Source organism: Dryobates pubescens, chromosome 16, assembly GCF_014839835.1.
Source record: "Dryobates pubescens isolate bDryPub1 chromosome 16, bDryPub1.pri, whole genome shotgun sequence".
In the NCBI taxonomy this organism is placed as follows: domain Eukaryota; kingdom Metazoa; phylum Chordata; class Aves; order Piciformes; family Picidae; genus Dryobates; species Dryobates pubescens.
Genome location: NC_071627.1, coordinates 7647600 through 7674467, shown reverse-complemented (window position 1 = coordinate 7674467; position 26868 = coordinate 7647600). Strand labels below are relative to the sequence as shown.

General features: G+C 46.3%; 2 protein-coding genes across 3 annotated transcripts in view; both read right to left on the bottom strand.

Moving 5' to 3' along the window:
* Window positions 1-11893, bottom strand: part of FNIP1 (folliculin interacting protein 1) — an 85967-nt gene extending 74074 nt beyond the window's left edge. For both annotated transcript variants that reach the window (XM_054168287.1, XM_054168288.1), the window contains exon 1: window positions 11688-11893. In XM_054168287.1, coding sequence (XP_054024262.1) covers window positions 11688-11776 — 89 coding nt within the window. In that variant the 5' untranslated portion in view covers window positions 11777-11893. The remainder of the gene's footprint in view (window positions 1-11687) is intronic.
* A 286-nt stretch (window positions 11894-12179) lies between these two features.
* On the bottom strand, window positions 12180-25824 carry MEIKIN (meiotic kinetochore factor). The gene is made up of 12 exons (XM_054168656.1): window positions 25629-25824; window positions 24102-24189; window positions 23823-23901; window positions 23051-23111; window positions 22257-22400; window positions 21761-21880; window positions 21488-21527; window positions 20781-20842; window positions 19952-20046; window positions 19469-19648; window positions 17265-17388; window positions 12180-12205 (listed from the first exon to the last, which is right to left on the bottom strand). The coding sequence occupies exons 1-12, from the start codon at window positions 25795-25797 to the stop codon at window positions 12180-12182; spliced, it is 1188 nt and encodes a 395-aa protein (XP_054024631.1). The 5' UTR covers window positions 25798-25824.
* Window positions 25825-26868: the final 1044 nt, after the last annotated feature.

Here is a 26868-nt window from a genome sequence, read left to right as displayed (position 1 = left end):
ACAAGCCTTTGTAAAAAGTCCCTCCACACCCCAGAGCCCACTTCAAATACTGGAAGGCTGCTCTAAGGTCTCTGGAGCCTTCTCTACTCCAGGCTGAACAACCCCAACTCTCTCAGCCTGTCCTCACAGCAGAGGTGCTCCAGCCCTCTGACCACCCTTCGTGGCCTCCTCTGAACCTGCTCCAATAGTTCCATGTCCTTCTTGTGTTAGGGACCCCAGAGGTGAACCACTAGAATTTAAAGCAAGTAAATTAAAATCAGTCTTGTACTAAAGTGATAGTTTGGCTTATCTGGAAAAGAAAGTTTGCTAAACATTTCTGGTTATTATATAAAATAATAATTCCTTTACTGTCTGATGAGAATCTGTTTTAAGTTCCTTTGATTTGATGGTTTGGTTGGTGTGTTTTGTTTTTTTCACTTCTATGCTTTTTAATTATGTGTGCTTTGGATAAAGAGGGGTCATGGGTTCATGATTAGCATCTCTTTTATGACTAGAAACTTCACCAAGTTAAGAAACCAACATGCTCCTTTTCACAGCCGCTCAGCCCTCCATGCTGTCAGTAGAACAATTTCCTTTTCTACTAAGAAAGTAATTTCCAGTAACTCACAGCAGCTGAAATATGTTTAAGTACTGAAAAAAAGAAAAAAAAAATAAAGGAAACAACCACCACCTTCTTCTGTCTAGTTAAAGTCTATGTCAGAGTTTAGGCTGCCTCTAAATAGAAACTCAGTCCTCACTGAAAGCCAGCTCGCTGTCCTAATATTTGAGGCAGTCCTTTAACTCTGTCTGAAAGGGGTGATATTGTTATTTTTCCTCCAAGAACATGAAAATTCTGGCAGACTTCATCCTTAACAGCTTCTCAGATGTTCAGATAACATCACTCAACTAGAACAAGGTTCTGAGAAGGAAAGCATGCTCACCCCAGGTCGTGCAGCCTCTCTTCCCCACGCACAGCTTCTCAAATGCATGTGGTTTTCATTCACACCTGAACTAACAGCAGTTTTCCGCCAATTTTTGGTATCAAGGTACCCCTTTTTTTGGGTGCAAACAAAGCATGCAGCCAACTCTCCAAATAGGAAGAAGGTTTTCCTAGGTAGGTCTTGGAGGTGGGGGGGCAAAAAGTCAAAACCACTAAACTCCACAAGAATCTCATTCCTCTTTGCTAGCTTTTCCTCAGCTAACAGCTTACAAGAGCATCCTTCTGACTTACCAACCTCTCTCACAGAGGAAACCACGAAGATGATCAGGGGGCTAGTTCTTTACCATGAGGGTGGTGGAACACTGCAACAAGTTGCCCAGGGAGGTAATTGAGGCCCCATCCACGGAGATATTGAAGGTCAGACTCAACAAGGCTCTGAACAACCAGATCCAGTGGACTTCTGTTTTCGTGTTCTCCACCACACACAGCTGAAGTGGATCGTTTAGAAATCTAGTTTAGAAATTACTGAGGGTAGCAGAGACCAGCACTGCCCAAGCCACCATCCCACCAGCACCAAGGCTAAAATAAAAAGCAAAGAAAACACACAGCAAAGCAGCTGCTCCTGTGAGCCATGCTCAAACAATCCAACAAACAATATCCCTCCTCTCTCCTCAAGTGCAAAGTGACACAGGAACTAGGGTGAAGACACTGCTCTGCCTTGAACAGGCACAGTGCCAGGACCTCAAGTCAGGGCTGAACCAAGCTCTAAGTTTCTTCATTTATCAACTAAAACAGATGGCAGAGAAGTGCAATTTGGCTCCTGTTTCTTTCCAGTTATATATCACACAAAGTGAAAGGGTAGAGGGTTGGTGGTACCATCAGAAGTTTTATGTTTTGCTGACAGTTTGGCTGGACATTTGAAGACACTGCTAATGAGGCACATGCAGACCTGGAGGAGTATCAAATACCATGGACACGCAGGGCATGAACTGTACCTATGTTAAAGGAAATATGACTGCTTCTGCCACGGGTTTGACTCATTTTAAGCTAAAAATCCCTGCTAATTATGTTGTGGAAACATCCTGGAGAAGGAGAGAAGGCTCGGTGGTGTGTGACGGATCATTTCCACACTTCCAGCAAAGACCACACCTCCCAGGCCCACACTCACTCAACAAAGAATCACAGGGAATTGTTGGGTTGTTCCTTGTTGAGGCTGAAGTGGGCATGAGGTGTCTACAGCCAAGCTTGTTGCTACTCAGTGACACTGGCATCATGGAATCATAGAATTATTTTGGTTGGAAAAGACCTTGAAGATTATTGGGTCCAACCATCACTGCAACACCACCATAGCTATTAAACCATGTCCCCAAGTGCCATGTCCACAGGTTTCTTGAACGCCTCCAGGGATGGTGACTCCACCACCTTCCTGGGCTGCCTATTTCATCACTGCAGTTCCTGGCCTGTAGAAAATGGGGGTTCTTTCAAGGCCATAGTTTCAAAGACAGACAATACCCAAAAGCTGAAGGATACCAAATTATCACCACAAAAGCATCAGGCAAGACTGTTGAAAACAAAGAGTGTTTACATGTAGTCCAACTGCTTCAGTCCAAAGGTTTCATCCCTTGGTAAGGACCATGAAATTACTTTTTCAGAATCATAAAATGGTAGGGGTTGGAAAGGCCCTCAGGGGATTGAATCCACCCCCCCCTGCCAAGGCAGGTCACACAGAATACATCCAGACAGGTCTTGAAAGTCTCTAGAGAAGGAGACTCCACAACCTCTCTGGGCAGCCTGCTCCAGGGCTCCAGCACCCTCACACTAAAGAAGTTTCTCCTCATGTTGAGGTGGAACTTCCTGCATTTCAGTTTGTATCCATTTCCCCTTGTCCTCCACCATTGAAAAGAGACTATCTCCTCCTTCTTGACATCCACCCTTCCTACACAGCAGACCTTGTAGAAGCAGGCTGTAGTGGTGGATGCAGGAGTTAATACTCTGTGCAGCCTGTGTACTATTTTGTGCTGCAGTTCACATGTTTGAACAAGTTTCCCCACGGTGCATTGTACTCTGAATAATAGTATCTCCAGAAGCTATCAGTTGCAGAGAAGAAGAAAAAGGTCAGACTTCTGCACGTCTGCGTAAGAATTGCCTCAATTAATAGCACCAAGCAACAGCACGAGGCATTGTAAAAATAAATCGGTCCTTTTGGATACAAAGGCTTCCCTAACAACCCTCCTCACTTCTCTGGAGCAGAACACATTGAAATGGGCAGGTATTTTTAGAAGCAAGTGGTTTGTCCTGCAGAGAGAACTGCCCCTTGGGAGTGGGATCCTCGTGGTCACATTCCTCAGGCACAGCAGGGTCACACGTTTGCTTTGTGCAAAGGACTACTTCCCATAATGAATTCTTGCTACTTGGTGTAAGGTGGAGGAGCTGAGGCATTAGCAAGTCATTTCCAGCTGAATAAAATGACTCCCTGTTTGGAATGGGCATAGCTCTGTTTTCTCCTCCAGCAGGCATTTTATAGCTGAAGGTTCTCTAGCTACACCACAAATGCCAAACGTTCCAGATCCTCTGAGCCAAATTCTGCTGCTGAAGCCCACCACAACCACGCTGTGGATTCGCTGGTGCAGCTGAGCCCTGCATTTTAACTAACCTTACTCACGAGCATGTGATCTCACAGACATTCTGCTCCAGATGTAGCAACAGGAGGGAACACAGCCTCTGAGCATGCCACCACCACGTGCATTACTTTCCACTCGTAAAATGTGCCTCTGAAGTGGTCACCTACAGCACCCAGCCAAAATTACCACACATGTGTCAGGCTCCAAGTCATACTGGACCAGTTTGTTCCTGAACAGCAGCCTGAACTCATCCAAGCTGTCACCGTGAGCATACACTAACATCGAAGCATACACACAGCAAAGGATAAAGCCTTGGGAAAACAATAATCTGTAAGTCAACCCCAAGAGGGCAAGGTTTACAGCATGAGACATGTCAACACACCTTCAGCCGCCAGAAAACGAATGGTGGAACCATACCAGAAGAGAAGACCTCCAAATAGACAAGTAAGTAAATGCATCCCATGCTCTTGGCACATCTTCATGCCCTTGTGACCTCATCTGGAGAATGAGGTTTCACACAGCACCCCTAAGCCTGCAGAAACACCTTCTTTTCCTCTAGGATGCCTACACATAAGGCATGGCAAGAAGCCAATCTACTGTTCCTCACACAGTGGAGATGACAGGCCAGCCCACCCTGTCTCCGCAGAACGAGCATGGGAGCAGAGGTCATCTTAGCCCTCAAACCCATGGGGAAGAGGACAGCAGACATCTGTGCCTCCCAGAGGGAAAGCTGCCACACTTGCCTGTGTGGCACACACCATTGGAATTCCAAGAATAACTCAAAGATTCAGGTGCTCAGTTGGCAAGATCCAGCCTAGTAGCATGACACAAAGGTCTAACCAGCAGAGATCCCAGGGCTTAAAAGGCACCACATGATTCACTCACTACAGGCACTTGCAAAGAGATTTCTAACTAGAGGAAGGAGTTGAAAAGCTGGAAGGGGAACCAAGAAAGTGACTTCCCAGAGGAGTTTAGTGAGGTAAAGGCCACAGGCCATCCTCAGACAACCCGTGCCATCCTGGGGGAGGAAGTGATATTGCAGACTGGGAGGAAGCTGAGCACGCATTGACAGCACCAACCTTGTGATGTCCACTAACAGCAGTGTGATCTCCTGACACCAAGTTCTCAAGGCACTGCAAGAGCCCAACTACCACAAGAGATGCCAGTAAGAAAGGCAATAGAAGGGAGCCTTCTACTGTGCTCCTACTCCATGATCCCTGTTGCACAGGTGCTGGGAAGAAGCTGAATTGAAGAGAGGGCCAAGCTAGGTCTGTGCCTACTAGGGCAGAAAAAAATTCTCCAAGGCACAGTCAGGTAGGCACAAGCATCTCAAGGGTTTTGGAGTTATGTGGTCATTCACATGCACCTTGCAGGACAGGGGTACTGACCCTAGTTAACTCCTTTGGATCTGATGATAATGAGTAAAAGCAAGCACTGCCCGAGAGTTCACCCTCTGATCTGCAGCTCCTTCATCAGGCACTCTACAGACTCAGCTTGCAGCACTGCCTTGTTCAGAGCTAGGATATCATTTTGAAGGACGTGCTGGATCTTTTTGCAGCCACACATGCCTACTTGGAGACCTAGAGAACAGTATCAAAGAGGGCTTGGAGTGGCCCCTTCAGCAGAAACTGTCAAAAGCTTCTTCATGCTCCAGGGGTGCTTACTGGAACCCATCAATTTGCATGTCTCCACTTCCAAGATGAAAGTTGACTTAAAGCACTGGAAGGTAGACAAAAGCTCAGACGACAGGAAATGCAAAGCAGAATTTGGCAGAAAGAGGCACTTCAGAAAACAGCCATAGATGTCAAAATGCAGGCCAAAGTCAGCACAGCCTGCACGTAAATCAAAGTGAAAGAGTTCTTAAACCTTGCTACACTCCAGCTAATGAACCCAACCAGAAAGCCAAAAGCTGCCAGGAGAGACAGATTGTTTTTAATAAACCCCCAAACTGATGGGACATCTAAAAGGCAGAAATTAGCTTCACATAAAACACAAGATTGGTTGGGATGTTTAAGAATTTGAGTAGTCTTGTAAAAAATCATGGGACAAAAAGCTTTTTTAATTAATCAGGTAACTGGAAAAGATGAAAAGCTTGGAGCCATTACAAACCAAAGTCCAGCTAAAGCTCTTTTTGAAGATAGACTTTGAGGTGGTGAAAATCCAGGAATTTTTACAACTATTGGAGAAAGTCTTGCAGGATTGCCAGAAGTGAAGATAAAAACCCCTCTATTTCAGTTATAGCAGGCTTTGGTCAGGCTGGTTTGATGCACTGAGAGCACTGCTGAGGAACACTCCAAATACTGGGCTCAGTTCTGGGGCCCTCACTACACGAAAGACTGAGGTGCTGGAGTGGGTCCACAGAAGAGCAACACAGCTAGGGAAGGGCCTGGAAAACAGAGCTGGTGAAGAGCAGCTGAGGACACTGGGGTTGATTAGTCTGGAGAAAAGGAGGCTGTGGGGAGACCTCATTGCTCTGTACAGCTCCCTGGAATGAGGTTGGGGCTGGTCTCTTCTTCCAAGTCACAAGTGATAGGACAAGAGGAAACAGCTTCAAGTTTCACCACGAGAGGTTTAGGTTGGAGATGAGTAACAGTTTCTTTGCTGCAAGAGTGGTCAGGCATTGGAATAGGCTGCCCAGGGCTGTGGTGGAGTCATCATCCCTGGAGGTGTTCATAAATGCGTGGCCTCGGCAGCTGGGGACATGGTTTAATGGCCATGGTGGTCTTAAGGTGGCATTTGGACTCAATGATCTCAGAGCTCTCTTCCAGCCCAAATAATTCCATGGTTCTATGATTCTCCAAAGCCCTGTGCAGTGCTGTGAGGATAAGGAATCTGCTCACTGCATTGCTCACAGACCTGACACAGCTTGGTAAGGGATTTTTCTACCCTGGGTTTGGCCAGGCTGTACACAGAGCTACCTGCAAAGCCTAACTGGATGGAGTGGGCTACCCTGTTTGCTGTAGAAGGTTAATTCAGTGAGAATTTTGGCAGAGGTTTTGTCAGATCATTGTTTAAGCTCTTTCCCAAACCTCAGCCTGATGCTATTAGTGTCCAGACATCTGTCTCTGAACTGCTTTGGCACATCATAAAGCCAGAGCTTCAAAATATGAAGGAACATGGAAGCCTGTGGTGGCTCCCCCTGCTCTCAGGAACAAACACCAAGCAGCTCCTCCGAGAGCACCTCATCATTCATGTCATTCGTGTTGGCCACCTTCAGAAGTAATGTGAAGACTAACCAAGAAGTTTTGTGGGTAAAACTTTGAAAACAAACGATCAATGAATGTAAGGATAACTTTCACATTCCTCCTTCACCTTACTCCAGCCTCCGCTTTCAAAAGTCCCCAGCAAAATGTTGTTGGTTTCACTGAGTCTATCTGAAGAGATTAGTTGGTGGTTCAAGCAGCAGTGATGCCTTTGTAAGAAAGCATACAGCATTTGTACAGCACAAGGACACAGACAACTGCCTCGTGAAGCATCTTTCTGTCATGCTAACCATTTCCAACTCTTGGTTTATTGCAATTCACTCAGTGCATCCCTCTGCCAAAAATGATGTGAAAATAAACAAAACTCAGGGTGCCAGTTCAAGTCACTGCCATGGAGAATAGAAAGAGCCTGGTCTGATGAGGGATACTTGCTTAGGTAGATTGCAGGAAATATATTACATTGCCCCCATCCTTAGGGCTTTTGTATCTCAAGACCCTGGCAAACTACTCTCTCAATAAACGAGCAGCATATATTACAGAAAGACCTTAAAACAACACCACCACCACCCCCACATTTATGTCTTCTCCATAAATAAAGAAAAGAATGTTTATTTATTCCTCTGTCTTCCCACCTGGCAAACTGTGCTCATCCTCAGAAATACTCAGGGAACCAAAGCAAACCCCTGAAGGAAGAACATGCCCAGAGATCCTCCACACCGTTGATAAGACTCAAAACTGGAAGGGGTTTTCAAGCTTCAGCAATTACCACCCAGTTGTACCTCTACAACAGGTGTTTTAACAGAGCAAATAGTTCGCAAACATGGCTGGAATGCCCCTCAGGGTGAGATGCTTCTTTACAGCTCCTTAGATTAAAGAGAGACACTGAGACTTTTCTTGAGCTGTAGTGTAAGAGAAACTCCTAATTAATAATCCCTCTGTCCCCCAGCGAGGTGGGAAGGATGTCTAGAGATACAAGGGAAGAAGTACTTGAACTTTATACATAAGATGGAAAGAAACACCGAGTTTCCCTCCCACATACAAGCCCAAAATGTCCCAATCCCATAATTCAGTATCATGGAATCATGCAACAGGTTAAATGTTCTCCAAGCCCAATCCTCCCTCAACGGACATACTCTGCTGCAGTCCTTCCAGCTGTATTTACCATTGGCAGCACTGCCCACGTACCTCAACAACAAAGATCTAAAGCCTGAGACCCCGCAGGTAATTTTCTGAGCTTTAAGCTCCTTCTGCTGAACTCTTTTCGAGCAAAAAGCTGTTTAAGTGATCGGTGTTTAGCAGCTCCCTCTTCTCCAAAGCACCGAGGCAGGCCCCTAGAAAGCCCAAAAAGCAGCAGCAGCTCCAAGTTGCTATCTGTGGCAGTCAGTGACTTATGAGGTGGAGTAGAATTCTTTGTGTACTCTCACGTTTAGCAGAAATGGGCGGCTGTTTCTGCTCAGTTATTGAAAGACTGTTTCCAATTTACTGGGGAAATGGATCAGAAAGTTCCAGAACAGGGTTCATTTAATTGCTGGTTAAAAGCCTAGATACATTTTAGATACCTACAGCACGAAACTCACGTAAACAGCTTTAGGCATTTTTGCAAGAGGAATACTTTGATGCTAAAGCTCTAGGAAACAACATATCTGAAATGTCACACTCCTAATAACTGTAACAGCCTGGGCTGAGCGCTAGGGTCACCAGCAGCCCCAGTGCCAGATGCTACAACACGGCCAAGAGCTCCTATTTATAGTAAAAGTTGCCTTCAGGGAAAATCCACTCACGTGAGGATTATTTGCAGCAGACAGCAGCTACTCTACACCTTGGAACTCAAGGGTTTGTCTCGCTCTCTAGAATACCTGCAGGTGTTTCTCTGTTCCTTGCTAACAGATTCTAATCACTACAGTGTTGAATATTTTGTTTGCCATGGAACTGCCACAGCTGTGCAGGTTTCCAGACTAAGGGCCAAGCCCTTGGTTAAACTGAAGAGCTAAAGTAGTAGTAAGTCGTGGATCTGTTGTGATTTCCTAAGGCTTCTTATGTAAAATAAACTGCTTATCTATTTATTTATTTTACAAAAACAACAAGCTGGTACATCAGCAAATACTTCACAGTCGCTGACTTACTGCTCACATCACTAGAGCCTTTAACACCTAGTTCTGAAGGGTTCTCCACGATCTGGCTAGAGCCAGACTGAAAATTTAACACACCCCCACAACACAGAAAAAGCTTCTGGGCAGGGGAAAAAAAAAACGATCCCAACAACCAACCAACTAAACAAAAGATGTTTTGCCTGGCGAAAAGAAAAAGTATTACTTTCAGGTTTGCAAATGGTGCAGGCTCAGATTAAGTGGAATTTATGTCCTGGTTAACAGTCACAATAAGCCTGATGGAAATGGAAAACATCTTCACAGTCAAAAAAAAAAAGAAAGAATGAGCACCAAAATCATCCTGAAGTGTTCTGCCATCCTGATGTCACCACCAGAGTGGTTGGGCTCCTCTCTCTATTATTATTGACAAAACACATTAAGAGAATTTGTGTGGGGTTTTTTATGCTGTTCTACACAGCCTCCTCAGTAAGAGGACTAGGACAGCTTTATCAGAGTGAAGACAGAAATAACAGCACTAAGAATATCTGGCAAACCTTCTGTGATTTAGAATACAAACAGGTAATAATTTAATCAACCTGTAAATGCAACCTTGCCCCACTGAAATCGACAAGGCTGCTGCCTTCAGGTTTACTGGAACCAGAAAAAAAAAGCAGGGCTCTTGTTTCCAGTCTCTGAAGACCCAGCTGTAATATAGAGCAGTCTTTATTCTGTCTATGATCCAAAAGTTTCAGTCACTGATAAGACCATACATAGTGAAGATTAACTAAAGGCTTATTATCCCCTTTTGGAAAAGGAAAGCAGCCTTTAGGCAACATGCCTAGAGGGCATCTGTATTAGTCTTCAGAAAATAATACTTGGCTCTCCTAAGAGTCAGGTCTCCCACCCTGCCAGAGCCTTAGTCAGAAGAGCCACCAGCTTCCTCCTGGGATTTTATACCTGTGGGTCTGCCAAAACCAACAACTGCAAATTCACTAGTTGGTGGTTGAGAGTTCACAGCACAAAGTGAAGCAGCGCCATGGAAATGGAGGAGGGAAGAGCAGACAGAGGGACAGATCTTGCTTAAATTCACATCCAGTTTGGCACAGAACCATGCAGGTAAAGAGGGAAGAGGAGATCTTGTGGAGCACTTACTCCTGCTCCTTTCACCACAAGCATGATCCTCACATTTCTGCCCCACGGCCAGCAGCTGTGGAATTAACCACCAATCTCCACACAGACCCATCACTAACACATGTCTTAACAGAGGGGGAAAGGCAAGTTAATTACACAGAGCAGTCTTAGGGCTCCTTCCACACCAAGGAGTCTGATCCCAGAGTTAAGCTGATTTAGAAAATAAGATGACACAGACATCATGAAAACGACTTGTCTCTTTAATAAGATCATTTAAAAAGGAACACCTTCACAGTGACTAGCAGCTGTGATCAGTGTCTTTAGAAGGTGCACGCTCCAGTTCAAGTTCTAGATTTCAGGTCACGTCCAGGAGTATGTCCTGACTCCATAATGGCACAAAAGAGACCCATCAATATTCTGTGAAAGCTGTGATGCTTTAATTGCTGCAGATACACTCTTAAACCACCTAAACGGCATCACTGCAGTTAAAAAGAACTATCCCACTGCACAAGATTAAGCCCATCACTCAGAGATCTCCCATTACAGAGCAAGCCACAGGCTGATCATTTGTAGGTAATAAATTTCCAGGCAGAGGGTGGGAGGAGAGCTTCACCACACTGTTAGAAGTGTTTCAAGAGGTGCATAACTCTTACTAATGAAGCGTATTGGATTTGCATCCAAGTTGCAAACTGCACTTTAGAGTGATTTTACAGGTTTCTGTGAAACCTTCACTACTGCCAGGGCTAGGAAGGAGTGCATCACTTTGGAGCATCGTCACTGTGCACTGGTGGAATTGCACTTCTTTTACAGTCACAAAAAACAACCTGTTTCCAAGCAAACTAACCCCCGAAGAGGCCCTGGGTGATTTCTAGGCCCCGGTGCCTCAGTGAAGCCTCTTCCCACACCGAATCCCCACGCAGGACCGAGAATTGAAGTCATCACCAAAAACCTGCTGAACGGTTTGGTGACCCCAAGTCCCACCCGACTGGAGGAGACTGGGAATAGGGCTTCTGGAGATGGGCTCCCTTTCCTGCCCCCCCCACTGTGGTGCTTGGCACCTCTCGGCGAATCCAGTTTTGTTGCGGTCAGAGCATGACAAATTTCACCAGAAACCCTACACCTCTCTTGGCAGAGCCCAAAACTTCACGTTTTCTCCCTCTTTCCTCCACGTTTCTGAGGTGGCTCCCTGGGGATCGCCAGCCGCCTGCCCGCCCCAAGCGCAGTGGCGTCTTGTCCCCCCCTCCACGGCCTTCAGCATCCCCAGAGGGACTGGGGCCCCACACCCGACCCGGGGAGGGAGGCAGGGAGAAGAGGGGGCCGCCACTGATCGCCATCGGGCGAAACCCACAGGAAAGCAACGATGGGTTGTCACGGGGCTGAGTCCCCGAAGGGTGGCAGCCCGACCCAGCCCCGAGGCGAGGCGACCCCCGAGAGGAGGCGGCGTAGCAGCCCCGACGTGGCGGCCCTGGGGGGCTCCCACCCAGCGCCCGCCTGGGGGGCCCGGGCTGGGGCACCTCGGAGCTCCCGAGGTGGGGGTCGGAGCCCGGGGCCAGCGGTACGTGCGCGGCTGAAGGGAGCTGGGGAACCGCGGCAAGCGGCACAGGCGGCTGCTGAGGGGGAAGGAAAGGGGCTAGTAATCGCTCTTCTCCGGGGCTGGGCAGGCGGCGGGGAACTCGGCGCACAAGTTGGGCTGAGGGGAGGAGGAGGGTGGCCCCATCCCGGTTACCTGAAGACGCAGTCGTCCCGGGGGTCCCTGGCCGGGGAGATGAGCCCGTGCTTCTTGTTGAAGAGCTTCTGGAAGAGGGTGGGCGGCATCTTGGGGAGCCGCCGCTGGCCCCCGCCGCCGAGGCGCTGGGCTCCGCGCAGCGCCGTCCCCTCGCCGCGGCTAGTTCCGCCCGCCCGACTCCATTCGGTGTCACAGTCATATGACAGACATTAGTCACCCGGCGCTGCCAGCGGGGCGGGGAGGGAAGGGAAGGAGGGACGGCGGGGCGGGGCGGGCCGAGCCCGGCGGGGCGGGCCGACGGCCGCTGACTGGCGGCGGCCTCACGTGGGGGGAGCGGTAGCCAGAGCCCCGCGGCCCCCCGTGGCCACTCACCGCGACCCGTTTAAATCTCTGGCCGCGCTCGCCTCGGCAGTGCTATGAGGGAAGGCGTCTGTTCCCCGCTCGCCACGGTCTCTGTGGGGAACGGGGGGGCTGGGCAGCGAGGGGCGGCGATTACACGCCGGTGCTTTGTTTTCCTTCTGCGGAAGACAGGAGCACCAGGAAAGCAAAAGAGGACTCCAGGCACCAAATCCGTCTTTATGCTATAGCCGGTGTTTAAGGGGCTTCCCGTTCAGGGGTGCGGCAGGGAGAGCTGATTCGCTTTAACTAGAAAATCCAGCTCCTGCCCTCTTTTCCTCCCAGGTGCATGAAATGATTCTCCCAATACATTAACAACGTAGCTCAGAGGGGCTCAATTCAAGACCTGCACGGAATTTGCATTCACATCAAAATAGCGTTTAGGGTGAAATATCCAGCTGGCAAATCCAGAACACATACATTAAAAAAAAAATGTGATGGAAAAAAATGATCTGTGGATCTTGGCAAAACCGTTCATTAAATGTTTAAATGAAAAGGGAACACTGGGCACAGCTAAGTCTCTAACGTCCCACTGTTCAGATGCAGCACTACTAGGGAGTTTAATTAAGGGCTGGCAACACTGACTCACCTACTTTCCCTAGAAAATGGAATTAAACTAAGGCAGTGTATGATGTAAGATTAAATTAAGCAGATTATTTTGAAAAGGCGTAATTTAGTGCATGTGTGAGATATCTACAACAATGATGCCTCACAATCAGCTATCTGTAGGAACTTTGGTCTTCATCTCCCAGAATTAATATTTAGATTCATCTTTCCCCCCTTGTTCTGTATGGAAGATATATCTGCCTGCCACGGATATACAGGTGACCAATCTTCACCCTATGAAAGCTTTAAGATGGGCATGTAAATACAGCCTTAAACACAAAAAGTCCTCAGGGGAGACTGCAAAATAACAATGAGCTTTAGCCAGGATATACAACTTGGCTTTCAGTAGTTTCACAAGTTACAGCAACAAAGACTTAGCTAATCCCAAGTGTGCTGGGATTCAAGGGGATAGAGTCCTTTTAAAAGCAAATGTTAACCTGTTCCAAATGTGAATTAACAGCAAGTGGCTCTGACATGCCTGATTGACTTAACCAGGCTTAATAGAGGGAGCAGAGGGTGGACAGTAAGAGAAAAGGGGATAAAGACTGGTTTAATCACCCATTCTCCTCTAAAAACCTCCCTGCAGGCAGATTTTTGTACCTACACAACATGCATTTCAACTTCTGTGTCCATTCAGTATGCATTGCCTTGGGCCCCAAAACTCTCCTCTTGGTGTTCTGAGGTTACGAACCACACCAGACCCAGCTGCATGCAAGGTCTTTCCCTCTGGCAGCGAGCACACGCACCCCTAGAGTGCTCCAAACAAGAAGCAAAACGTCTTCCACCATCTCGGAGCACTTTAAGTCAAAGTCTCCTAGCAGGACACTTCAGATAACAAAAATAACCGTGCAGTGTTAATGAAGAACCTCTTTCAGATGCATGTACAATACGTTCACTCCAGGCACAATCCCTGGCGATAAAGGATTATCGCAGCTCTCGCGCCAACTGACTTGCTGCGAGCGATGCCACTCGCACCATTAAGACTTCGTCATCGTGTCTGGGATGTGGCCGAGCAGCCCTGCTGACACTGACCAGATTGCTCTCCTGAATCACTGCACAAACAGGCCCTTCTGCAGCACCCAGGCACTGGCTGTGACCCATAACCTTTAGGCACTGGGATGGAAGAGCCAGTTCCCACTCTGAATGAAATTTCATGTAGTCATTCTTGGGTTCAAACCCAAATCATGAGGAAAAAGCCTTTCCTTTGAGAAAAGCAGAACAAGAGTAGATATTGTTGTGGCCTCCAAATGAATACCATTTCCTTCCCTGGGGCAGAGAGCTAGCCTAGTAATTAATTACACTTTCTCCAAGAGTCAGACAAAAGATGAAAATAAGGAGCAGAGCTTTCGTAACTGAAGGGCAGGACGAGAGAGATTGTGGGTCATGATATTTCTGTCCTGTATAACCAGCAAGAAAAGCAAAACTCTGCAATATTCAGGCTGCCACAGCAAACTCCACAGTTACACATTGTATCATCTTCTCTTGGACTCTCCAATTAGTTTGGCAGTATCAGTTTGTTTCTTGTAGAGAAACTACGAAATGGTTTGGAGCAAAGTGGTTTTCCCTAGGACTCTTCAAACACCCTTATGATAAACACCTCATTTATTCTGGGCCATCTCTACCTTGAACAGCCATCACAATCACAACTTACTACAGACAGCTCTACACCAAGGAGCTCACCTCTATCTCCTAGGGGCTCTGGATTCTTGCATAATCACCAGTGGCTTGGAATTTGCAAGAACAGGGATATTGATAATTAGAAACACACCCAAGAGGACTCCAAGGAGCTGTTGGCAGAGCTTGTCCTACTCATGCTTAAAGGAAGAAATAACTTAATGGTGTAATTTTTCACCCTGAGCTATACAGTATGTTTATACAACACTTGTTCACAGACTAATCTGGCAGCATTTATTTGCATTTTCTTCTACCCCTGAGCAAGGGGAAGAGGCTCAGGGTCTGATCTTTCACAGGTATTTCTAAATGTAGTTAAACTAATTAAAGTGGTGGATTTTATGCGTCTTCTTGACATGCTCTTTTTTGGGAAGCCAGAACCATCTGCCAGGGGATGGATATTCTAGGTGATAACACTGAGGAAAAGCTCAAGTTTCAGGAGGTTTGGAAAGCCATGGTGGAATTTTAAAACCTGACAACTTCCTGTCTACTGAAGAACCATCTTTACAGAGCCATCACAGAACAATGCCCTGAGGAAGATTTAGTTGCTTCAACAAAATAATTTAATAATAAGATTTTGAGTATTTACAAGCTTACTGCAAAGCAGTAGACTAAATTTCAAACAGTGTATATGTATATGCCAAAAAAACAACCATACAGCCATTAATTATTGGTTGGTAGGTCTGTTTCACCTCCCTGCCACAGCAGCAAGACAGTAGTTTCTTCTCTTGACTCCTGCTGAAACCCAGAAATTTCATCTGTGTTTACAGTAGATCCAGTTTTCAGTACTTGTAATGTTATCTGGGGGGGAAAAAAAAGTGAGATGTTAAATACTATCAGCAGGGACACGTTCTCAAGTGTAAGAGAAAGCTCCTTGGTGTGATAAGCTGTTAAGATGTGCAGTAGATATCTACACTATCATTTGTTTGGAGGGATCTGAATCCTCTAGGTCAATTGCCAAGGAGCAGAGAACAATAGTGTTGAGTGTGTACATTCCTAATGCAAAGGAACATCAGCTGAATGGTTCCTTCAGCAGAGATGAGAACATCCAGCAGAACCACCCCCTCACCACCACCTTTAGAGAGTTTAATTCCTGATTCCCAGTCCTCTAGAAAAGCAGTAACCAACCCAAACTTCTGTTGTGACAGCACTTGCTGACTTCCATCTTTTTCATCATTCCAGTGACGACACTGGAACAGGTTGCCCAAGGAGGCTGGGAATGCCCCTCCCTGGAGGTGCTCAAGGCTCTGTCCAGCTTGGCCTAGTGGAAGATGTCCCATGGCAGGGATTTAGAATTAGATGATCTTTAAGGTCCCTTCCAACCCAAACCGTTCTATGAATTTCTGAGATCTATTTCCCTACAACCTCTGTCCTATATCACCACAGTTCTTTTGGACACATGACATAACATCCCTGTTCTTTGATCTCCAGTAATTAATTAATCATTAAGGAATACATGCACCCACACCCAAAAACACTCCCCTGCATTCTATGTGCTGCATTTAACTCAGTGTAGCGAAGCAGGAGAGCATTAGGAGCTAAGAGACTGCAATTCCACTGGAAATTTGTGTACAGTCAGGAACACTGAACACTATTATACTTATGCACTATCCCTGTGTAACATTAAACCTGCACAAATGACAAAGACAACCTGCAGAAGACTTGCTGACACTGTAAAAGGCAACTTGAAACCTCAGAAGACATCTGCCATCCAGTGGCACACTGAGGAACTTCAGGAGAGATGTGAAAGAAGAGGGGATTTTACCTCTGAGTAGTGCTGCGTTTTGTGCACGGTTCTCATTTTTGTGCAGCAAAAATCTCAGAAATGAAGAAAGAAGCTTCCCCCCTGCTCAAGGGCTCAGGAGAAAACAGAAACCTTGACCAAGAAACTGGTAATGTTTAAACAGACCCCATTCCTTCAGCTTGGGTGCACTGAGAAAAGTGTGACCAGCAGGTTCCCCTCTACTCTTCCCCTCTACTCTGCCCTAATGAGGCCACATCTGCAGCACTGGGTCCAGTTCTGGGCTCACCAGTTCAAGAGAGACAGGGAACTACTGAAAAAAGTCCAGCAAAGGCCATTAAGATGCTGAGGGGCCTAGAGCATCTCTGAGGAGGAAAGGCTGAGAGCCTGGAGAAGAGCAGCCTACGAGGGAATCTGATCAATGCTCAGCAAGAGCTAAAGAGTAGTGAGCAAGGGGATGGGGCCGCTCATCACAGTGGTGCCCAGTGACAAAAGAAGGACAACAGGCACAAGCTGCAACCCAGGAAGCTGTGGAGTCTCGTCCTGTGGAGAGATTCCAAAGCCACCTGGACTCTGTGATTCTGGGCAAGCTGCTGTGGGTGCCCCTGCTTTAGCAGAGGGGTTGGAATGGATGATCTCCAGATGTCCCTTCCAACCCTACCACCCTGGGATTGTGTGAACTACTTTCAGGGGTTAAAAGAAGAAAAAAAGTACTGGATGCTCAAGAGCTCAGTTTAGCAGTGCAAGACATAAAACACACCAATGCTGGAAGCTGAGTCCTAGAAGTAAGGCAAAGACAGTAAATCAGTGAATAAGCTGGTATCTTTTCCAGGGAGTCTCTATACCAGTGAAGCTCAATATTGTGTTTAGGAGCAATTTGACAAGGTGCAAATATTCCCAGTTGCCCAGTAATGTGTTTTGGCCTTAGTACTGTAGCCTAGGAAATGGTGTTAATCCCTCTGTTAGAGATCCTTGGAGGTAAAAATGTTTGTGTAGCCTGCTGGTGCACTATTATTGCAGTAGAACACTGTTAAGTAAGAAATGTGAAGTTTTCAGTGTCTTTTCCTCTCTAGCTTTGTGATTTTCCCCCAAATGTTCAGACTTTAAAAAGCCCACCCCAAACCTTCACACAACCAGTTAGATCTGCAGAGTGAACCCATTACCTTCAGGCAGCCTTCTGGGAAAGCGGAATGCTTTTGTGTCAGCAGGAATTTGGTGAAGCCTGGAGAGCTTCCGGGGTGGTGACAGTTTGACAATGGAGCAGATTTCTTCTCTGCCACACGGAGGCTGTAAAGATAAATGGCATTTCATTGACACAACTGCTGCCACTGAAGAAATGCTCTGCTAGCTTTCTTCTAGGGAAATTGGAGAGGACATACAGATTTCCAAGGGTATCATTAGAAGACATTTCTAATTACTTGTGGACACTTAACATGCTATTGGAAAGGGTGACAGAAAGCTCCAAAGCTTTCCTCTTCAGCTGTGATACTGTAAAGTACATTACAAATCAGCATGTCAAAATGAAGGAGTGCAATAAAATTAGAGCCTTAAACATATTCCTTTCTTCTAGCCTTTGAGGAATAACTCCTTTTTCTGAGCTCAGAGATGCAGTAACAACTTCTCCTGAAGAAGAAATACCTGTGGGATTCAGGAATAGGTTGTCCCCAGGTGAGGCTTTGCACACTGGTGACAAGTGAAGCTACAGCTCCATCAAAACACAACCCACAGAGGAATAGCAGCCCTATTAAATAACAGGCAATTCATACTGCCTCATGCAAAAGATGTTCTAGTGTTTCAAAAATTGACTTAGGACTCCAGTTATTCCTCTTTTCACCCTCCACCAAGATCCTGATGCTAATCTAGCATCCATAAACACCAGTATATTTTCCTGCCAAGTAATCTGGTGCAAAATGAAGCACTTTTCCTACTTTAACAACTTCTCTTTTCCTATTTTAACATCTTCCCTTTTTCTGAGAACTTGTAGTGTGTTGATTTATTTGGGAGTTGTGGCATGAAAGCCACAGAGATGTCTCTTCTGCTCCTGCAGAGAGAAGTGGCAGAACTATTCTACTTCTACTGACATTCAAACTGGCATTTCAACAGCAAGTTCGTTTGTATCAAAGGAGTAATGCAGCTAAGACAAGGAGGTGCTGTTGTAAAAATGTTGTTGAAGATGTTGCAAAACCACAAACCAGATAGCTGGGCAGTTCAACACACCAAAAAGTCTGCAGCTAAGAGAATTTTGCATGCATTTTGTTGTGCAGCTTGTACAGCTGTGTTAGTACAGCCAAAATTGGACTGAGCCATGAAGGAGGATTTGTTTGGTTTTAATCATTAAATCAAATTTCAGGACAGACACATTTAGCTCTGCAGGCTGAGCACAACCAAGAGCTTTCTTTTCCTCCATGACCAGCATGGTGGAACTCGTTGGTGAAACAAAACCAAAGAATTCAGTATCAGTTTCAAATTCTTTGCTGTTTATTTTTAGCCCTGCAGTATTTGCCCAGCACACAATGCTTTCTGTAACAATCACTAACAGTTCTGGGGGGTTAAGTACTGACTTCCTGTCATTCCATTATTTTTGATCTTACCAAAACTAAGACACCCTTTTACTGCAGCACAGAACACAGACAATTCAGGCCCCATTCACAACTAGGGGATAAAGCACTTCCTAATACTTCTCAGGTATATTTCATAGACTGGAAGCATTGAAGGCTTTAGGTTGGAAGGGGCCCTTAAAGGTCAGGTAGTGCAGTAACCTACAGTCAGCAGAAACATTTGCAACTAGAGCAGGCTGCTCAGAGCCCCAAACATCCTGACCTGGAAAGGTTCCAGGGATGAGGTGTCTACTACCTTTCCAGGCTACCTGGGCTGGAGTCTCACCACCCTCAGTGGAAAACATTTCTTCTTTCTCCTCTGTTTATATCTCCCTCTTTCAGTCTAAACCATTACCTTTTGTTCTATGACAACAGACCCTCCTAAAAGCTCTATCCCCAGCTTTCTGATCATCCCTTTTAAGCACTGAAAAGCCACCAGAAGGTTTCCCTGGAGCCTTCTCTCCTCCAGGCTGAACAACCCCAAGTCTCTCAGCCTAGCCTAGAGCAGATGGCTTCCAGTCCTTCCATCATTGCTGTGGCCTCCTCTGTCCCTGCTCCAACAGGTCCCTGTCTGTGCTGAGGAATTCAGAGGTAGCCCCAGCACTGAAGAGCTGAGTAGAGGGGCAGAATCCCCTCCCTTCATCTGCCGCCCACACTGCTGGGGATCAGGCCAGGAGAGGTGGCTGCTGGGCTCCTGAGTGCCCCCTGTCACAACTCAAAACCCACTGCCAATTCATTCCTTTGCTAGTCAGCACAACAGCACCACTTACCCCCACAGCACCTGTCTGTTCATGTGGCAGTACTTCTGCTGTCAACCCCACTGCTCTGGCTGAAGTGTTTCCTGGAGCACCAAGCAGTTGGAGTGATGATGGTCCTCCTCCTGAGGTCCTGGAATGTTGTTCTTTTACCTTAGATACCAGCCCTTTAGGTTTAGCCGTTTGATTTTCAGGCTAAAGGGTGAAAAGAAAATTGTCATGAAGTGAGTCTCTACAGCGTGGTGAGCCCTAACAGAGTCCCACTCCCGCTCTACACAACTGACTCAGTACTACTAACACAGCCAGTGTGAGAAACACTGAGCGTAGGGGATACCCATGACTATTGCTAGGAGGAGGGAGAAGCAAGCTATAGCTTCACTCTCTGCAGGGACCCCTTTCATGGGAAGGGCTACACTTCCAGGTGGAGTCTTCCACCTACACAAGGAAGGGCTACAATCATCTGTGCTACAAACCGGCTCATTTCTTAAGGTCTTTCACCTTTCTTTCCGGTCCTAATGGTGAGGAACAGCGCATAGCAGTTTTTAGGTTTGGAGTTCTCTCTCTTGCAGCTGTAATTTTACAGGCTTTTTTTCCTGTGATGAATTTCCAACAAATTAATTAACTTCGAGACAAAGAACCACAGCTACTCTCCAACCCATGCCTTGCAGGCTGCTTTGAAAAGAAGGACCGTTCCAAAGCTACCCACGTAAACACAATTCCTCCCTTCAATAGAATCCTGGTCTCCCTCTCCCTACCAACACAGCTGCTTTACTCCTCTCTCTTTCCTTGAGGAAATGAGGCTACTTATTAATCTTACATTTTCTTGGCCATTTACTGCTACACACACATACTGTAAGAGCAAAGGAACTGCATAAATCACAGCAGCCTTTGCCAGTGGCAACTTCAGCTGCTATTACAGCCCAAATTAAGCAGGGCTGTAAGCAGGGGGAAATTATGCAGCAGCTAGGCCCCAGCCTGAATTGCATCAGTTCAGAACTGTAGTTACATGAGGAACTCTTCATAGGTGATAGGAAGTAAGTCCTGATAAGGGCAATGACATGAACAGCTCTGTTCCTAGATAAGTTTAATAAGAAATGCTCTTTGGGTTTTTTTGTTCTTCCCCCAACACATTCATTAGAACTAAGTCTTATTTACAGGGAAGATTTTCAGGTCACATTTTTCCTTCAAGACCCAATGGAGCTCAGCCTGTGCCAGGGGGACAAATGACCCAGTGGAAGCTTGGCTCTGATATTCTGCCATCATTTAAGTGTGGGTAGAATATTCTGATGCCTCACAGCCATTACAACCGCTTTAGGTCATGTTTTACCTGCCACAGTATTTGAAACACTCAGTGATGAAGAAATATAAATGCAATGTGAAAGTCTCTTTCTAGAAGAGGGGGGAAAAAAGAGTGAACAACTATTCTGAATAAATGTTAACATTCAAATTAAAAATAAATAAATCAATGTTTAAAGAACTCAGAGGGAAATAGAGACTGAGAGAAAAGGGATAAAAATTTAAAACATATTGTTACAGAGTGAATTCACGCTTGAGTTCTTTGATAGTTTATCATCAAATCACACAGATTATTCTGAAGCCATCTGTAATGTAAGACCCACAGCAGACATTCCCTCAAGCCCTCAGCTCTGAAGCACATTATGACAGAACATATTTAAAGAGACTAGAGGAGAAAGCCAGGTTCATAAGAAATGCAGAACTGTAAGATTGGTATGAGCGAGCTCTGACGGGAAATGTCTGCAGAGAAAACTGGGAGCAGCAGCACAAGGGTTGAAAGAAATTATGTTCTTGCTAGAAAAACCACCCCTTGTGCTCCTCAGATTCACAAAGGCTGAAGTCAGTAAGATCAAATTTCTAAAGTTAGTGCGGACACAGGTAGCAGAAACTCAACAGGAGTGTTGGCAGCATCAGAGGCTTATTCTTATCAGCCTCTCTTTTAAATATCATTCAAAAGAGAGGTTAAAAAAAAAGAAAAGGAAGAACATTTAGGTGCAAAACGTCTGCTTTGCAGATTACCTTCTGCTGTATTGGTCTGGAAAATCATCCTCTACAGGTTCTAGAAAACATTGAAGCTAAACTTTAATAAAAGAAAAAGCTCCACAGACGAGACAGTATTTTAGTGCACACCAAGTTAGAAACAAAATATTAGAAGGCAAGAGAAGGAACCGTTTCCCATTATGCAGACATGCCTTAAATGAAATGATTATTCTGCATCTTACAGAGGTGCCTTGCACTGCACTGAAGCTGATGTACACACTCTGAACTACTGTGGAAGAAAACAACAATTACCTAATATTGTTGAAAGATTTGAGAGGTGGGGTATCTTATCTATAGCCATGGCTTTGCTGGAGTCCAAGAGAGTGGAGTTCTTGTACTTGCTGGAGTCCACAGGGTAAAAATTACTTCCTTCTGGACATAAAAGATGTAACTGTAAGCTTCTTATGCTGAAATTCATTGAGTCACTGAATTTGTGACCAAAGTGAAAGAAACCACATCTGCAAGACAGTATTGTCTCAGCTCAACCAACTACAGAAAAGTTTAGGAAGAATTTGACTCAAAGCAGATTTGTTGGTCATTCCCCAAACCACCTCCTGTCAACAGTGAGTATTTTAAGTTCCCAAGTCTAATTCAAATTGCACCAGGCCCTGATTCACAGTGGACTGGATGCCATGTTAAAAGATCTGACCTGGTGAGCCACAGTTAAGAGAAGCCAACAGCCTTTCTATTGCAGATAGTCCTCCCACTTCTTCTACATCAAACAAAATTTAAGGAAAACAAGTCTCACCTGAACCATCATCTCTAAATATTTCAGGGGATGAGAAACTGCTCAGGCTGCTATTAGCACCTGTGTTATACTCTTCAGTTGAGCTTGTATCTAAACACTCTAGGAGAAAGGTGGAAACACCTGTGGGAAGAGTCATTCCTGTACCTACAGAAAGAGACAAAAAGGTGGCTGCCAAAAAACCAAAGTATCAACTTCTACAAACCATCAGGAATTCATTATCCAAGTTTCATTCTGGTGAAGAGCTCAGTACTATCAGGTTAGTATCTAATACTGATCCATAATGCAATTAAAGAAACAAAGAACCGAAGGGCACCCTGACACCAAATTCCCACTCCCACAAGTTGACAGAAGACAACTTCCTTTCCCAAGGCTCAAGAGCTGAAGAATTTAGCCTCTAATAAGGTAATTCTGAGGCAGGTTTGTTTTCAGAAGCACAAACTATTTAGCCACAAGCTTTTTAAAATGCAGGTTTGAGTCAACTGAAGAAGTCGTGTCAACGACTAGCTTTGTCCATGATAAAACCAAGGTTGGGGATTTCATCAGGCCAGATTCAAGACTCTTAGATCTTGTAGGTCTCCTCTTCATGCTGCCTACAATGCATGTAGTAGGAACCAAGCCCCATGCTGGAATAGAAGTGGTCTCCAAACCTCTCTTTTCTAGCAGCACGTTGTCACAACCAGTACAAGAGAAGCACATCAGTACTTGAAATAGAATTCAAATTACATTTATTTTACATTTAGTTTTGGAGATATAAAAGTGTACGTAATGCTATGAGGGACTGTCATTCTACTCACTTGAAGTCACTTCAGTACTTTTCAAGCTTTCTTTACTTTCAAAGTTGATTAACAAGGATCCCTAAAATTAAAAGACCCATATAAACAACCTCAGAAAGCTGGATACAGACAAATAAATGCCATTAAATGTATTCCTACATTGGTAGATACTCAGAAACTTACTGTCTGGTCCCTCCCCACTTAAACTTGCTATTCACAGTGTAATTTGTACTAAGGTTAACAAATACGACTTGTACTTCTGCAATCCTTAAGTAATGCCAATCCTTTGATCCTACACTCTGCTGGATGAGACCTCCAGTGAAAGCACACTGACATCAGCTGAAGTTATGCATGAGCTCACTGTGGAGTAATCAATTTCCCCGTCTTTTATTTATTTCAGAGGCCAAATACATGCTGCTCACTTTCAGAATCCTAGACAAGTTCACAGAACCTCAGCATGGTGGGGGTTGGAAGGAACCTCTGGAGATCAACCATTCCAACCCCCCTGCTAAGGCAGGGGCATTCACAGCAGCTTGTCCTGGATCACAATGTCCAGGTGGGTTTGGAATCGCTCCAGAGGAAGAGACTTCACAGCCTCTCTGGGCAGCCTGCTCCAGAACTCTAACACCCTCACAACAAAGTTGTTTTTCCTCATGTCACCAAAATACAGGGCCAAGTTTAGTCTGAAAAATGCACACAACTAACAGGAAAGTCTGCTTGGCTGGAAAAAGAATTTAACATGTTACATTTCTTTGATTTATCCTCCATAAAAAGAGCAAGACAACACTCTCACCTTTACCTGTACAGAGCTTTCTTCTATTCTATATTCTTTTGTTTCCAAATGTGTTTCTTCTTGGACATTCACTTGATTGCTGCAGTTGAAGAGAAGAGCTAAGCTCAGTACAACTACACCACTCTAGAGGAAGGCAGCAAGAACTACAAAATGTCTTTATGAGATGCTGACAAACAACAGCTCATTGAGAATTCAAACTGCACACCCCCAAGAGACATCTCATGAAGCCAAAGCAACAGAAATTACAATAATGATGTATTTGAGTGAGTTCTAACAGACCTTTGGTTGCATGACTGCCTCACTTGGGTGATTTCACTCTTTTCCTTAATTTTTGGTAGGGTTTTCACATTGGGCTTTCTCTTCAGGCCTAGAAAAGAGCATACATTTAGTTCAGTAATTTTAGTGTTAGAATGTAAGCAATTATTACTAACAGAGCACCTTTAGCTATTCTCCCTCTTCCATGTCCATCATTTTGGATCCTCTTATCATGAACACTACGAAATCTGAATTTGCTCTATTTTTACCCAAGCTCTTTTATTTTTTCAGCTGTGCATCAAGATAAAAAAAAAACAAACTAGCAGATTTCAAGAGAGACTTCACGTTTCCTAAACCTCCTGATTAAAAAAAATCCCAAAGAACACACCAAAACCACTTCAGAAATTGCCTTTACTCAACCTGGGCTGAAAGTAGCTTGCATCTAAATCAGTTTTAAATGGCGTTTATTAGGTGTATCATAAGAGTTTCTGCATAAACCTGTCCTCACTGTACATAATCCCAAAGGCCACAATGACAGCAAATTTCAGAGACCTATTTCCTTATCCTACAACCAATGTGTTGCTTAGCTTTGTGTTTTATCCCCCCAGAACTGCAGAGCCCTGTAGCTGAAACTCCCTGTGAATTCAGCAGAGGACAGGGTAGATTAGGACTTGTCACAGGGCTCATTCCTTGCCCTCTTTCTTTCAAGCATATATTAAGCAGGACTAGACCTCAAGGCTGCTACTTGCACCCAGTCATGGACACAGGAATACCGCACACTCACAAGATCATGAGCCAGCAGAGTAGGATCAGGACAGAAAATAATATTCGCTGTATCTTGTAACAGTAAAGTCCTATTTTTAAAGTACCAAGATCACTGTGTGACCAATACTTTAGCAAGCTGCACTACTACTGTCAGCCTCTACTTCAATCCCACAGCCTCTCAAACCACCTTGTGTCTTTAAGGTCTTTAATTCTCAGCTCCAGATCAGCTAAACTCAACAACGAGGATGCTCTTTTTGAGAACCACCTTCAAGTAACTTTTCAAGTTGCTCCTTTCCATGGCGAGCAAGGCTTTTGTTTCATTTCTGAAGGAAACCATTAGGCAGACGTGAGGGGGATAGCCATAATTTACAAAGTAAACCCCCTTTTTATTCCAAAACAGCAGCTAAACCAGAGCAACCACTCCTGTTCTCCACGCTGTACGGCACACAGATAACAACAATGAACTTTCCAACCACACAGCACAAGCAGGGCTGGAAACAGAGGCTGAGAAGCCCAAAGAGACACGGCTGAGGGGTTAGGGGGTGTGGACGACACGCCGAAGCCACACGGGATGATTGGTAAGAATCGTCTCCAGGGGGTGACTTAACCTGCCCGGCATCCCCACCCGCTCCACAAAGCGCCATGCAAACCGAGGCACGGCAAAAAGCACAGCACAGGGGGCCTCGTCCCAGCCGCCTCCACCTCGGCACCCCTCGCCCTGCCTCGGCCGCCTTATCGCTGCTGCGACTCGGCCTCGGGCCCCGACAGGGGTGGAGAAGCCCTTACACCGGGGCTCCGCTTCGCCGCTGGGGCCCGATCTCCCGAAGAGCCGCCGGCGGCACGGCTGGGAGCTGCCGGCCCGGCTACCGGAAACCCCTGGCACAGGGGACGAGCGGCGCTTCTTCAACGGTGCCTTTCCGCCCTGGCAAGGCCCCTGCCAGCGGACCCGTTCCATCCCGCACGGCCGCGCCTCAGCAAGGCCCTGAGAGGCGGAGAAGAGGCAAGGAGACAGCAGACGATGCCCTCACCAGGGCCACGACCCTCATACGGACCCAGCCGGCCCCGCCCGCCCCTGGCCCCTTCGCCTCCAGCCCGCATGCGCAGCGGCACGGCCGGCCGGCAGCAGGGGGCGCCGTCACCCCGCCCCGCCGCAGGCCTCGGGAGGGCGCGGGCGGCAGGTGCGAGGGTGGCTTTCGTTAGGTTCCGTTCGGTTCCGTGCCTTTGGGTTGGGTTCTGCCCAGTCCGGCGCCCTGTCTGTGAGAGAAAAGATGTGTCGCACAGGCGCTGAGGGGCTGCCTGCAGACGAGCGGATGAGAGGAGGCAATGTGGCTGTAGGGGCAGGGAATGGGGAGAGTTTGAACCACCAAGGAGGGAAAAGACCTCTAACGTCAGCTGGTGCAGCTGTCAACCCCACCCCAGCATGCCCGCTCGTCCGCGTCCCCAAGTGCCATCGCCACGGGTTTCTTGAACACCTCCAGGGGTGGTGACTCCACCGCCCGCCTGGGCAGCCTGCTCCAGTGCCTGACCACTCCTGCAGGAAAGGAAATGTTCCTAACAGCCATTCTAAACCTCCCCCGAAGCAACTGGAGGCCATTTCCTCTTGTCCTATCACTTGTTCCTTGGGAGAAGAGACCACCCCCCCGGCTCAAAGCTCCTTCCAGGGCAGAGAGCCAGAAGGTCTCCTCTCAGCCTCCTTTTCTCCAGGCTGAACCCCATTTCCCTGAACTGCTCCTCACCAGACCTTTCTCCAGACCCTTCACCAGCTTTGCTGCCCTTCTCTGGACCTCAGTGTTCTTCTTGGAGTGGGGGGCCCAAAACTGAGCCCAGAATTTGAGGTGCAGCCTCACCAGTGCCCAGTACGGTTGCTCTTCCCTGGGCATGTTGTCAGCACATGCACGACCTGAGGAGTTTTAATGCCATGAAGTGTAAATTAATGCTGAAGGAGACTATGAACAGAGTGGAGAGGAGCAGAGTGAGGGAGAGGCTATGTTCTGGGATGGGGGTAATGTCAGGTGGGTCAGGGATG

Excerpts from the sequence above, each read along its gene's own strand:
- MEIKIN (XM_054168656.1), bottom strand. The coding sequence starts at position 25,797 with ATGGAACGGGTCCGCTGGCAGGGGCCTTGCCAGGGCGGAAAGGCACCG. Across the intron at positions 20,843-21,487 it reads CCAGACCAATACAGCAGAAG|AAAGAGACTTTCACATTGCA; the intron begins GTAATCTGCAAA and ends CCCCTCTTCTAG. Across the intron at positions 20,047-20,780 it reads TGTTTCAAATACTGTGGCAG|GAAAAAAAGCCTGTAAAATT; the intron begins GTAAAACATGAC and ends AATTCATCACAG.